This window comes from Oryzias latipes, chromosome 16 (genome assembly GCF_002234675.1).
Source record: "Oryzias latipes chromosome 16, ASM223467v1".
In the NCBI taxonomy this organism is placed as follows: Eukaryota; Metazoa; Chordata; class Actinopteri; order Beloniformes; family Adrianichthyidae; genus Oryzias; species Oryzias latipes.
In genome coordinates this window covers 2,892,286-2,904,505 of record NC_019874.2, presented here as the reverse complement: position 1 = coordinate 2,904,505, position 12,220 = coordinate 2,892,286, and the positions used below count along the sequence as shown (strand labels likewise).

Below are 12,220 nucleotides of genomic sequence, written 5' to 3'. Positions count from 1 at the left end.
TTTGGTTAAAACAAACTGTGTTCTGTTTGCTTGATTAGTGTGGTTAATCTAAGCTGCTATTTGTCAGTCAGCGTCGTCACCAGACCCTCTGCCAGCCTCCCACTGTACAAAACATTGTTTCTTTTCAAATGTTTTGAAATCTTATTTTACATACTAACCGTTTTTAAACCATATTTTCCCATTTTTTTTGTCTCAGTCACAAGTCTCCAGCCAATTTGAAATAAGCTACTATGAATGCAGCAGTATCATGCCTCCACGCTGGTTTACAAGTTTAAGAAGCTACAATTGCATCTGTAGCTGACAAAAAAACATTTAACATTACTTTAAATAATGCAGGTTGAAATCAAAACCCCTCTTTTCTAAAAACAGGATATTAAACAAAAAAAGTCCTGAATGAACACGCGCTGTCACAAACAGTTACATCCTCATGTCTGTCAGAGACTCTGCTCGATGATGAATCTACTGTTAAACAGAATGTGCTTGTCTGCACCCAAGCAGCCACGACCGCAAACATCACAAACGTGTCACTCTGTCGGTCCTCAAGGTCTGATTAGGTCAACATTTGCTGTTTGATTTTAGACCAAAGTACCTGTATGACAGGGTGTCCTCCAGATAGGGCCTTCACTGCTCCTCTGCTGCCCTCCGTCTCGTAGTGGGCCCTGTGGTGAGATTTGGGTTGCACCTCGATCTGTAGGTTGTACGGGCCAGAGCAGGAGGGCAACTGCCAGTCGAGGGCCGGCAGGGAGGGGCTGGAATTACAAGTGACTGTTATGTGAAAAAGTGACACTGTATGCAAATTAGCAGCCATCCTATTCAGTGTTTGAAATACTGGAAGAGCAAATGAGTCCCGCTGTAAACAAGCCGAGCCGCAACATACATAGATATCTGGCAGCTCGGCAATATACGAGATGATCTTCTAAACGTGCTTTTATTCATGTCACGGTTATTATGAAGCTCCTGTTCACTCATCATTTTAATTTTTAATCCGTGTGGTCAGTACTTTTTTTTTTGTGGAAGAACGGAGCTGGAAGAAGCCAGGACTAAGAGAGGCTAACACGCGCTAACAACATTTAGCCTTTGATGAACATGAAATCCATGCGGAAAATGCTACAATCTGCAATTTGGCTGCACGTAAATATGTGGGAATAACATCGGCCGTTATTTTGTCGGGACACGACTGGAAACTGTCCCAAAGCCGCTGTGTGAGCTGGCGGTCCAAGCTCTGCCCGGACACACACCTTTACTCAGGAGTTCGGTAGCTCCTGAGTTCGGTAGCTCGTTCACCTACAGCTGCGGGACGGATGGCAGTCCTAAATCTCCCACACATAGCGCACACATAACAAAGCATCCTCCCTTCCCCTCAAACACAAAGCTGTAAGTCCGGCTGCTCTGCTCAGAGACACGGTCGCTCGGTCCACCGGTTCACTTGACTAATCAGGTGCAGGAGCAGACTACTTCTTTTCTATTTTGTTTGTTATTTTTTTTTGTTAAAGTCACTTCCCTCAGTTGATACTGGACATAAATATTTCATCGCGGATGAGTCATTAGTTGGGAAATAAAATAAACAAAGTAATAAAGTAAAATAACGAATAATAATTATATAATAATGAAAAATTACAAATACCCCCCCCCCTCGACGATATCATCGTCCATCCCGATGTTTTACTGTAAACATCATCAACTGCCAATTTATGGGACATCGCCCAACCCTAAACTGAAACCTTATTTTAATAAATCATAATCTATAATCCAATAACCAGCAGTCATTGTCTGACATTTGTCATGATAATTCATGTCCATTTCATTTAGAATATTAACGAGTCACAAACGTCAACAAGTTGTGACAGGTAAAGTTACAGTTGGGTTAAAAATCCGTTTGTTCTTTGATACCAACGGAATACTCGCAAAACTGCGTATAAAATATGCAAGAGCTATTGAAGACAATAGTCTGAGTAAAACACAGGGGTTTTCTTGGAATTTGGTATCACTTTCTTGGAACCATTGTTCTCCAGATGGAGAGCTAGTGACTCCTATGTGAACACCGTAAAGATATCTAAACCAAAACAAACGTGCAAGACAATATTTCTCCATGCCGGATGCCTGGCAAATGCAAACCCCTGACCTAAAGGGTGGTTTGACCCAAACCAATCTCCAGCATCTTTGTGGAACTTCTGGGCTGTTTGTTGACCCAAAACAAACTGATTTCCCCCCACAGGGCTTTATCTGCCCAGTCAGAACATGACTTCATGGTAGCTACACAGAGAAAAGATGGGCTGATGGCGCGACCGACCAGAAGAGCAGGCTGGCTGATTAACTCACTGACTGCTTCCCCTTCAGCCAAGCCTGTCACCATTACTTCCTGTTGCTCACTATCTAAATCAAACACTTGATTTCCGACAGGAAAGTGTGTTATTGGCTTGGAAAAATGGTCTGAGAAGCAGCAGAAAGAAATGGCCTTACCTCAAAGCAACAGAACCAAGCGTGTGTTTGCTTTCAAATGTTTTGTTGTTGCAGCAACAGAGGCACATAACCGGAGCAAATCTCCATCTCCAACATTATTTATTGGAGACTGTTGCACTTCAAAGGGAAGAGTATACAACTTCATAAATCTGGCATTTTGAAATGGTTTTGATTTTTGAAGAACCAAAAGGACTTTTCCCGAAGCTAATAGTCAAAACGTGGAGTTAAAGTAGAAACAATGAATAAATTCAGCTGTTTGATCAATTTAAAGTCAAGGATGAGTACATGTTTCTCTCTTTTAAATTGGTTTTATGCTATTTATTCTTTTTTATTTCTGTCTTTACAATGTTTTAATTTACTTTTATACTTTTTTATTTTATTGTATTTATGTCTCTATGATGCTTAATTTGGTTTTATGCTTTTATTTCTTGTACGTTTTGCTCTCTATGTGTGTAACACTGGGCGTCCTTGGCTGGTGGTGGAAGGTGCTTTATAAATAAATAAATGATGATGATGATGATGATGATGATATTGTAAGTCCCTTGTTGCTAATTATAATGCTAAGGAAAATTGGAGAAAATGTATGTTTAATATTTTCTCTCCTATATTAAACAACCATTTCTGTCAATTCATCAAGATGTGCATACTTGTGTTAAATATTTCATTTCAAAATGTCTCGGTTTGTTTTGTTGAAATCACAGTTTCATTTACAGGATTACAAACTCAGTGTACCTGAGGTAGGGCTTGGGTTTAGGCCAAGAGTAGGGGTGCTGGGGCACATCCAGGAAGCCTCCGTGGAAGTTCTCCTTCTTAAGAGCCAGCCGAGAAGGGTACTCCTCATGACAGAGTTCCCCATCAGCCAGCTCCTCGTCACTGGGCTCCACCTTCAGGCTCATGGAAGAGGAGATGTCCAGCATGGTCTTGCGTGTCTTGATTGGGATTCCCTCCGTCATGTCCACCACTCCATCTGTGGTCAAAGCATTAATGGCAGCAACAATGGCAGAGTTGGTGTACTGGTTGGTGTTGGTGAGCCAGCTGTCATCTGTGACACTGACGCGAGGTGAACCATGAGGAGAGGGTGTTGGTGACTGGTTGGGGGATGCCTGGCGGTAGGAGGAGCCATTGAAGCTGTATTTTCTCTTCCCCATAGTGATACTGTTGCCTGCACCACCTCCACTGCAGGAGGGGGAATTTGGCCTGGACCCTCTCGGTTGTGCTGGCCAGCCTTCCTCCGCCACGGCTCCAATCTGGGGGGACGTGGACGGCGAGTGGTGGGGGGAGCCTGCAGGGCCGAGGGCGTGCGGACATGACAGAAGTGAGAATGACCCCCGGGGAGAAACACAGGGCGACTGCCAAGGGGAGTTCTGTGGGGAATTGTCATAGTTGTAGAAGCCAGACTCATATGACGATGCTTCAGAGTTACAGCTGCGTGAGGAGATGCTACTGGCAGGGCTAAGGCAGCTGGGATCTCTGTAACCATCAGCATTGGGCAGCGTCAAGGTGACAATGGAGTTGACCCCTCGTTTGATGACACGGTCCTCGCTGCTGCTCTCCTCTACCTCGTCTTCCGGGTATTGGCTGTAAGCTGTGATCTCAATGCGAGGGCTTTCGAGGGCCGGGGCGCCGTTGGGTCTTAAACTTGGTGGCAGGTAGTAGCCTGATGCTGCATGATTGTCATTTTGCAAACTGTAGCCTGTCTGGTGGCAGGAGGAAACCGAGATAACAGGGCTGGACTGTAAGGTATGGTACTGGGTAGCCAGGCAGGAGTTGGCCACACCTAATGGAAGAGCCAGACTGACATTTGGGGCGTAGCTGTAAGCATCTAAAGAAAAAAACAAACAAAAAGAAATATGATTAAGATATTGGGAACTATTTTCACTAACTGCTTTTTTTCTAATCAGAAAATGCATCAATATTAACCCTTTAACACCTGAGTTGTTGCCAGCAACATCTAAACAGCCCACACTCTTTGACATACCATTCATATTTGACTGATCACTTTAAATCAGCTGATTTTGTCACGGGAAAAACGCAGCTCTGCAACACTTTATGGACATAAAGCAAAGCCAACATCGTAACTTGTTGCATATAAGCCACTATTTTTAAGTGTTGCATGTCCCTGCAAAGCCAGTATGGAAAGCTGCTTTTCTCCCCGACAGAATCAGCTACTTTACATTAATATAGTACCTCACTACTAAAAAGTGCTGCATATCAGCACCAGGCTGCTTTTCTCAGCTTCACAATCCACTGGAACCACGTTATCGCGTAAACGATTGAGGAATTATGGTTGTCAAAGAAATGTAAACACTGGAGCTAAAGCGCCGGCGTAAAAGCACTCGTATGTGCATTGTTTAAGTGCACATAATAGACCTAGCATACAATCAGGATATGCAGGAATTTTGTACCACATAAATGCAAATGGTTGCTAAAAAAGTCAAAACATTGAGTTTGTTAGATCCTGTCTAGCGTGGCCACACCCTGCTGTCATATGCCCTCTACAGGTATTCCTGCTGCAGCGATGATGGATCTTTCATTTGATAGATTGCATCACTCACTGAGTGAATTAGGCCCTCCCCTGTGGAAAACTGACAGCACTCTCACATTGCTCTGAACATGTGATTAAGTCAAGGAGTTTGCTGCAGCGTTCCACACAGAGGCACTGTGGCATATGCACGTAGGGCGTGCACAAGCGTGCACACAAGGAAATCAGAAGCGCTTTGACTAACCAGAGGAAGCACACACACACCCACACACACGAGGGCACGCATGACGTCTTAGTTAACCTTGTACTGGTCCGCTCCTGGTTCTAAAATAAGTCCCTAGTCTGCTTTTTATTGATAGTGTTGATGAGTGTAGTCGTGGTCAGAGGGAGTTTGATTCTGTCTGAAACTCAGTGAAGGGCATTCCCCATCTATGCTGCATGCTATATTTGTAAACCACAACGCTATGCGTCCCGTGAAATGACAAACCCATCACATGCTTCATAATATGTGGGCAGGCAATGTAAAATTAGATCATGAGTCTTAATTGAGAGGTGCTGCTGTGGTGTACAGCACATGTACTCAAGATAACAGAAATAGGTGGATGTTTTTACTAATCCTTTAAATCTAAACTACTGAAAGAGGTACTAACTTTTCCATTAAATAAACAGCCTCCTTCTGGTCTGTTCTGTGTTCCAAAGATGGAATCAAACTTTTGCTCTTAGTGTTAAAAAGTCACTAGTCCCCAGACGGTGGTCATTGTTGAGGCTCAGCTAAGTCTTCTGAAGCTTTTCCCTCTCTCAAACCGATAACCCCCCACCACCCACAATCAAAAGTCAGGCCTGACTGCTCCTTCCTCAGAGGCGCAGATGATATTTGTGCACCTTTTGTTCTGTGTGCATGTGATGGCACGAGAAGCTGCTACATGCTTGACTTCGTCCAGCAGCCACTCTACCCACCGGCCACGTCTGCTGGACGTGCTATTAATTAGGCTGCAGCCATGCAGCCGTTGAAAGAATGACACTTCTCCACGCAACAGGGCCTTCACAGTTGTTTGCAGTAAACTTCAAAGTGTGGTGAAAGCAAGGCTAATTTGCAGAAAACAGACGGTCCCACAAAGTATACTGTGCTTCTTCAGCCCTCGACTATTCTTCTCAATCATGATCAAAACATTCTGTCCACACAACCAAATAAACCCGATTGAAGAAGAAGGGGGGGGGGGGGGGTAATCCACAGGGATTGTGGCCGAGGCACACCAAAACCATCTGCAGCTTCAGGACTCAGGGAGCGTTGGAGTCCCTTCGTCCACGTGGCCAGCTACAGGCTAAGGCAAAACCCCAGCAGGGTCCCTGGGTTTATGTGACACTTTATGTGCGCCCTTGGCTCACTGTGGCGTGCACTCTGTGGGTGTTAAAGTCAGAGTCCTTGTCAAGCGAGCTGCCCAACATCCCTGAATGCACAGATCACAAACACAGACGCGCACACGTCTGCTACCAATTATGAGGGACTGCAATGAATAATAATTCAGCCTGCACCCATGATGTGCCCGAAACCTCAAAGACTAAATCAAATTCTTGAGATCCACAAAAAGCTAGAGGCCAGTTTTGAAAGAAAGACATCCATTCTCGTGACTCAATCGGTTTCATGTTTTGCTTCGTTTTCTGTTCAGTTTTCAAATAGTCTGCTTGAGAAGCCAATCTATTTCTACACAAACAAAAACATTAAAACACAGAAACTTTGGCTGAGGATACAAAAAACTGTTGAAAAGTTCATTTACATTTCAGTTTATTTAACCTGTATAAAGCAAAAAAGTGGAATGCATCCAAAAGGACAAAAACATGTTAAACTGTTTTCACTTATCTGACTGAAATATTTGTAAAACAGCTAAAATGCACATAACTGAGAGACCTGCAAAGAAAGACTGCGAGTAGCATCCATACAAATTATTTCATTTAATAGAAGACTTTTTCCAGTAAAGCATATAAAAAGAAACTAAATACAAATGTCTATCTGAAGTCCTGTTGGAGCATTTGTGTTTCTAAAGACTTAAAACAAAATCAAATGTTCATAGCACGGAAAGTGACAGAAGGAGACAGGTTTATATTCCAAACTACCTCAGTCCGTCTCTTCTCTCTGGCTGCTTACCTTCCTCTGCACACTTCATGTCGGCGGAGACAGATGTGGGAACTGCTCGCAGGTTGGCGCTCCGAAGCTGACCTTGGACTTCAGCCGGAAGATATCCTGCATTCAACAAGCGATGCGCAACTTTCTCCGGCGGCAGAGCTCCTTCACGCACCGATCGGCCGGATGCCAGCTGCGGCCGCTCTGCGGGGTCGCTGCTCAGGTGATGCGCGCGCGCGCTCTCAGGGGCTCTCCTCGAGTCGATAACGCCGCGCGCTCTGTCATCCGGGCCGGCTCCGGCGCTTTTAAAGGGGGAAAACACCCTCTGCGCTCCCGTCTGTCAGTGCGCCGCCCATGCAGGGATGACCGGCCCCTCCAGCCGCCTGATGATGCCTTCCACCCTGGGATCCCGCCGGGGGCGGAGGGAGGTGTGTGAGGGCTGTGAGGGAGCAAGGCGGAGAAAGACGGAGACCGAAAAAAGTTGCAGTCGTGTCAGCGATGAGCAGCAGACAGGAGGTGCTGCTGCAGTCCTCCTCAGTCTGTCAGTGCTCTGCTGTAAAGACTCGTTGGTTGTTCGTTTCAGTCTCACTTTTGCATGAAAAAGACACATTTACAAGCTTTCATGTGAGTTAGGACTGCAGAGCATCAAGAGGTTCTGAGACCCACTCCAATGAAAAGTGTGTTTTGTTCTTCTGGTGTTTTTTTTTCATGCTGAAATTCATTTAGTGGCGCAAAAGAAGTATTCATTCAGCCACCAATTGTGCAAGTTCTACACCTAAAAAGACGAGAGAGGCCTGTGAATTTCATCATAGATAAACCTCAACTATGTGAAACAACATTCAGAAAAGAATCTATATTTGTAACTAATGGTGGAAATAAGAATTTGGTCAATGACAAAGTTTAACAAAAATACTTTGTTATGTATACTTTGTTGGCAATGACAACATTTTCCGGAAGTCTTCACCAGGTTTTCACTGATATTTTGGCCCATTCCTCCATGCAGATCTCCTCTACAGCAGAGATGTTTTGGAGCTGTCGCTGGGCAACACAGACTTTCACCTCCCTCCAAAGCTTGTTTCTTTGCAGATTTAAAATCAGTAAATTAATTCGAGAAGTGAGATGACTTTGTGGCTGCAGGGTGGTATGTCTGTATGTCTGTGTGGAGTTGATGGGTTCTCCTCGTGCATGTGTGGGTTTTCTCCAGACCCTCTCAATTCATCCCACAGTCCAAAAACATGCTTCGTGGGTTATTTGATGGTTCCAAAATATCTTTAGATGTAAAGGAGGCAAAGTGTGTGATTGTGCCCAACAACAAACTCAGTGATCTTAATGGGTATTTAGGAGGTTTGAAAGATGGATGGATTTGAATTTGACTTGTTTATTTAGTCCTTGATGCTCTGGTGCAATTTAGATCCAGCAACTTCAAAAAAAGATATTTGCCAGGAAACTGTGAAACGGTGAACACATGTGAATGAAGTCTTTACTTTGTTTTTGTCTGTTTTTTTGTCTTTGGCATGCAAGTAAAATTCTCATTTGAGATCAGAATGACTGGAATTGGATGTTGAAAGCATTTGGATTTCTTTAGGAGGTTATTTGGGTTGCACTTTGACTGTCACCAAGGGTGGTGTCTGTTTTGATCTTTCAACTGAATAAACAACATGACAGTTTGTTGCAATAACAGAGACATAGACTATAACTGCTTTTATGTAGGCAGTATTCCACATAATCCCTGCAGTGTGCTGAAGTACTCGAAGAGGTCCACACGGACAGAAAAATGTCTCTGTGTGTTGGGTAACCTTAGCCCAGTTCCCACAACATTTGATTCTTTTCTTAACATGCTCAAAGTACTCTCCGTGAACACAACCCTGCAGACTTGTCCTCCTAATCACTGGGTTGAATTGAATGGCCACTGTAAACTGTTAGTGATTGAAATGTTATACTTACTATTGGAAAGCAAGTACAAAATGTATACAGCATTAGGATTCTCAAATCAAAAGGAGTGCCAGTCATTTATAGCCAAAGTAGTATTTAAAGACAGAAGAAGGCTCAGAACAAGAAGATCATTGTGTTGGTGGCTGCCTTGAGCGCAATTAAGCTACAATGTAGCTTTGACAAGCTACGTTGTAATTTCTTTTGAATTGGATCCAAGTTTTGAGAAAAAGGAGACTCCTTCAGCTCTGAGAAGTTTCTGGCAAGCTGGAGGATGATCGCACATAATCAGAAGCAGACTGCCTTTCAGGGCAGGCAGCCTGTGGGGCAAACTGACTGCACAGGGAAGAGTAATGCTACGCTGTGTTTTCTTTGCCTACAGTAGCTCTCTGGCGGCAGCTGTGGCTTGGCCTGTGAGCAAGTGCAAGCTCAAAGATGAAAAAGGAAGATTACATACTTTAGGAGATGAATTATGATACAAGCCAGCGGTAGGAACAAAGTAGCTGCACAACCGATTGGCGCAGTCAGCTGGATGGGGTTGTTTAAGATGTAAAACCCTGCGGTGGGACACACTTCGGTGGCAGACTGTGGGCTCATCTTGATGGCTTTGTGATACAATGTGGGACCATTAGCCACAGTCTGTCATCAACTGTCTGAGCATTTCAGTCCTTTATCAAAAAAAAAACAACAAAAGGTTTTGAAAAACATCATATACTGAACCACAAAAGGTATACTGTATATTCAATAGGAGGCTATTGAAATACTTTGTGTGTAAACTATAGAAGCTTTAGTCAGTTTTTGGAACTTTCAGGTGTTTCTCCAGGTATATTCAGGCTTAACCCTTGTGCTATCCTAGGCACTTTAACGTTGGTAGTTGGGTCATCTAGACCCACTAGACAGTGCTCTGAACCTTTTTTCTTCAATGATTTGTGATCTTCACTGGTGTCCATGGATTACATGAAATCTTTCCACCTTTATCCACCTTTGTCATGGTAGGGAGAACACATCAATGTAAGGGGGGGGTCATCTAAGATAGCAGAAGGGTTACAGAATGATAATGGTACTCCTAAAAATGGCTAAATGTAAAAATAAATATGTATATCAAAAGGTCATTTCAACCGGAAAACACTTTTGTCTTAAACATGTTGAAGAAAGATAAATAAAGGTCCATTAATAAAATGTAATACCGGTCCGAATCAGTGAAAGCTGATTCGCTGTGGCGACCCCTGACAAGATGTGCCGTTAGGTAAACAACAAAAAATAGAAAATATTTATAGCAATATAAAATAAAAATTTAAAGCAGAAGAAAAAGGTTGAGGTAACTTTGTAGATAAAAAAATGAAGAAAAGTATATACAATGTTTAATTGATTTTTAACACGCTCTTGATTTATTTTATTTGAGTTTATATGTTCAGATCAAACGTTTGTGTATGAATGTATTTATTGTTATACATTTCTTTGTGTAGAAGAATTTGTCAAACCATTTTAAATGTATTTCTCTAATGGTCCAATAAAAAACGGGTTTGTATCTATTTATTTGTTGTTTACATGTTTTATTTAAACACATTTTTCTTCAAAGTTTGTAATATTTTATTCTCTTCTGTCTTAACACTGTGAAAATTACATTTAATATAATGTTTTTTGGACTTGATAAAGATATTTTTCACATTTATTGTGCTTAAATTACTTTCCTGAATGCATTCAGGTAGAAACTTATTACTTTAAGGTACAGAATGTTTAAACGTTTACGATTAAAAATCTAATTCCTAATATTGAAAGACAAGATTTAAGAAATCGTTCAATGAGCAAAAAGGGAACTGCAAGTTAGTTTGAGCTCAATTGAACTTTTGCAAACGTTAAATGTAAGTCTCTTAAAATGTGTTTCTAAACTGATTCTGTTGAACTCTCAAACGGTTCTCCTCCTTTAGTAATTAAAGAGAAAACATCAGTGAGGCCAAGTTCAAAACCTGGAAAAGGAACTTCTAAACTGGTAAAAAACACAAAATCAAAATTAACTAACATAAAAGCACTTAACATCCCTTGATTTATATCTGCAATAATTAATCAAAAATACTAGCACACAAGGTTTTTAATCACAATTTTCTTATAAAGTAAACAGTTTCTTATTTGACACCTAGTGTTAAAAATGACTAATGCTACTTTTACAACAGAGTGAGTTGAGTAAGTATTATTTATGTGAAACAATAAGACAGGGTGGTCGTTGCATTTCTTTGAACCGGTGATAAAATTGCTCCCTATGTCTTTTCTCTATATCTCACAGTGTTGCAGCAATCTGGAGCGGCTCGTTGGGGAAGTTCTAAACAGATTGTAATGGAGGAATCTGTCATCACTTTATGTCCTCTCTGAATATGTCTAGATGTAATTTATGGTCTTACTACATTTGGCACCAAGAGCAGCCACAACAAGTCTGCAGGGAGCGCTGGAGAAGAAAACAAACGAATGTCTTACACTTAGATTTACAAGTGCTCGATTTGTTGAAAATACGGATACAAATCGAGCTCTAGTTGTCTTTCCCTTTTTCTCTTTTTCTGCTGGCATTTGTGTGGTTTGTTACTTTTAAGTGTCATTTTTTTTGTTCTGATGCTAAAAATAAATGACAAGGGTTGTGCAGGATAAGTGCTGCAGTGCCAGAAAATATAATATTTACTACCTGTGGCTAAATTCAGGAGTCAATCCTCATCTTTGGCTCGGTTTTGGTGCATTTCTTGGAATTCTTCACTTCAGATTTACATGTAAAAGACAGAGAAAAGTCATGAAGTCATGAATAATCACATCTAAGCCTTACTGAACATTTGGTTTAATGCTTTCTCATTTGTTTGTCTAGGCATTAGGAATGCTGCCTTTTGGAAAAGTAGATTTTAATACGGACAGCAGCTCTTACAAGTTTGCAAACGTGGAAAAGTAAGGCTCGCTCCTGGAGAGTCTTCTCTAAGCTCAAGCTTTGCCCTCATGGCCGCACCATTAATTATCTCTTTTACAACATATAATTTATGTTTGACATATCCGGGGAAACATGAACACTGGGCATCCAGAGTGCCTTACTTTATTATTAGCTGTCTTCTGAGTTTTTCTCTGAGCCATCAGCTGAACCAAACTACTTTCTATGGAAGTAAACACATTCAAATACACAAACAAATACAATTAAATTCAGCAGAAAACAGTACGGTGTTTATAGTTATTTCTTGATTGTCTGTGATTCATGATGAGGT

At 41.9% G+C, this 12,220-nt stretch overlaps 1 protein-coding gene across 1 annotated transcript in view; it reads right to left on the bottom strand.

Annotated features, from left to right (window-relative positions):
* The window catches only part of nfatc1 (nuclear factor of activated T cells 1), a 64,910-nt gene extending 57,378 nt beyond the window's left edge, over window positions 1–7,532 (bottom strand). The window contains exons 1-3 of the mRNA XM_004086655.4: window positions 7,086–7,532; window positions 3,193–4,282; window positions 590–749 (exon numbers count right to left, since the gene is read on the bottom strand). Coding sequence (XP_004086703.1) covers window positions 590–749; window positions 3,193–4,282; window positions 7,086–7,104 — 1,269 coding nt within the window. The 5' untranslated portion in view covers window positions 7,105–7,532. The remainder of the gene's footprint in view (window positions 1–589; window positions 750–3,192; window positions 4,283–7,085) is intronic.
* Window positions 7,533–12,220: the final 4,688 nt, after the last annotated feature.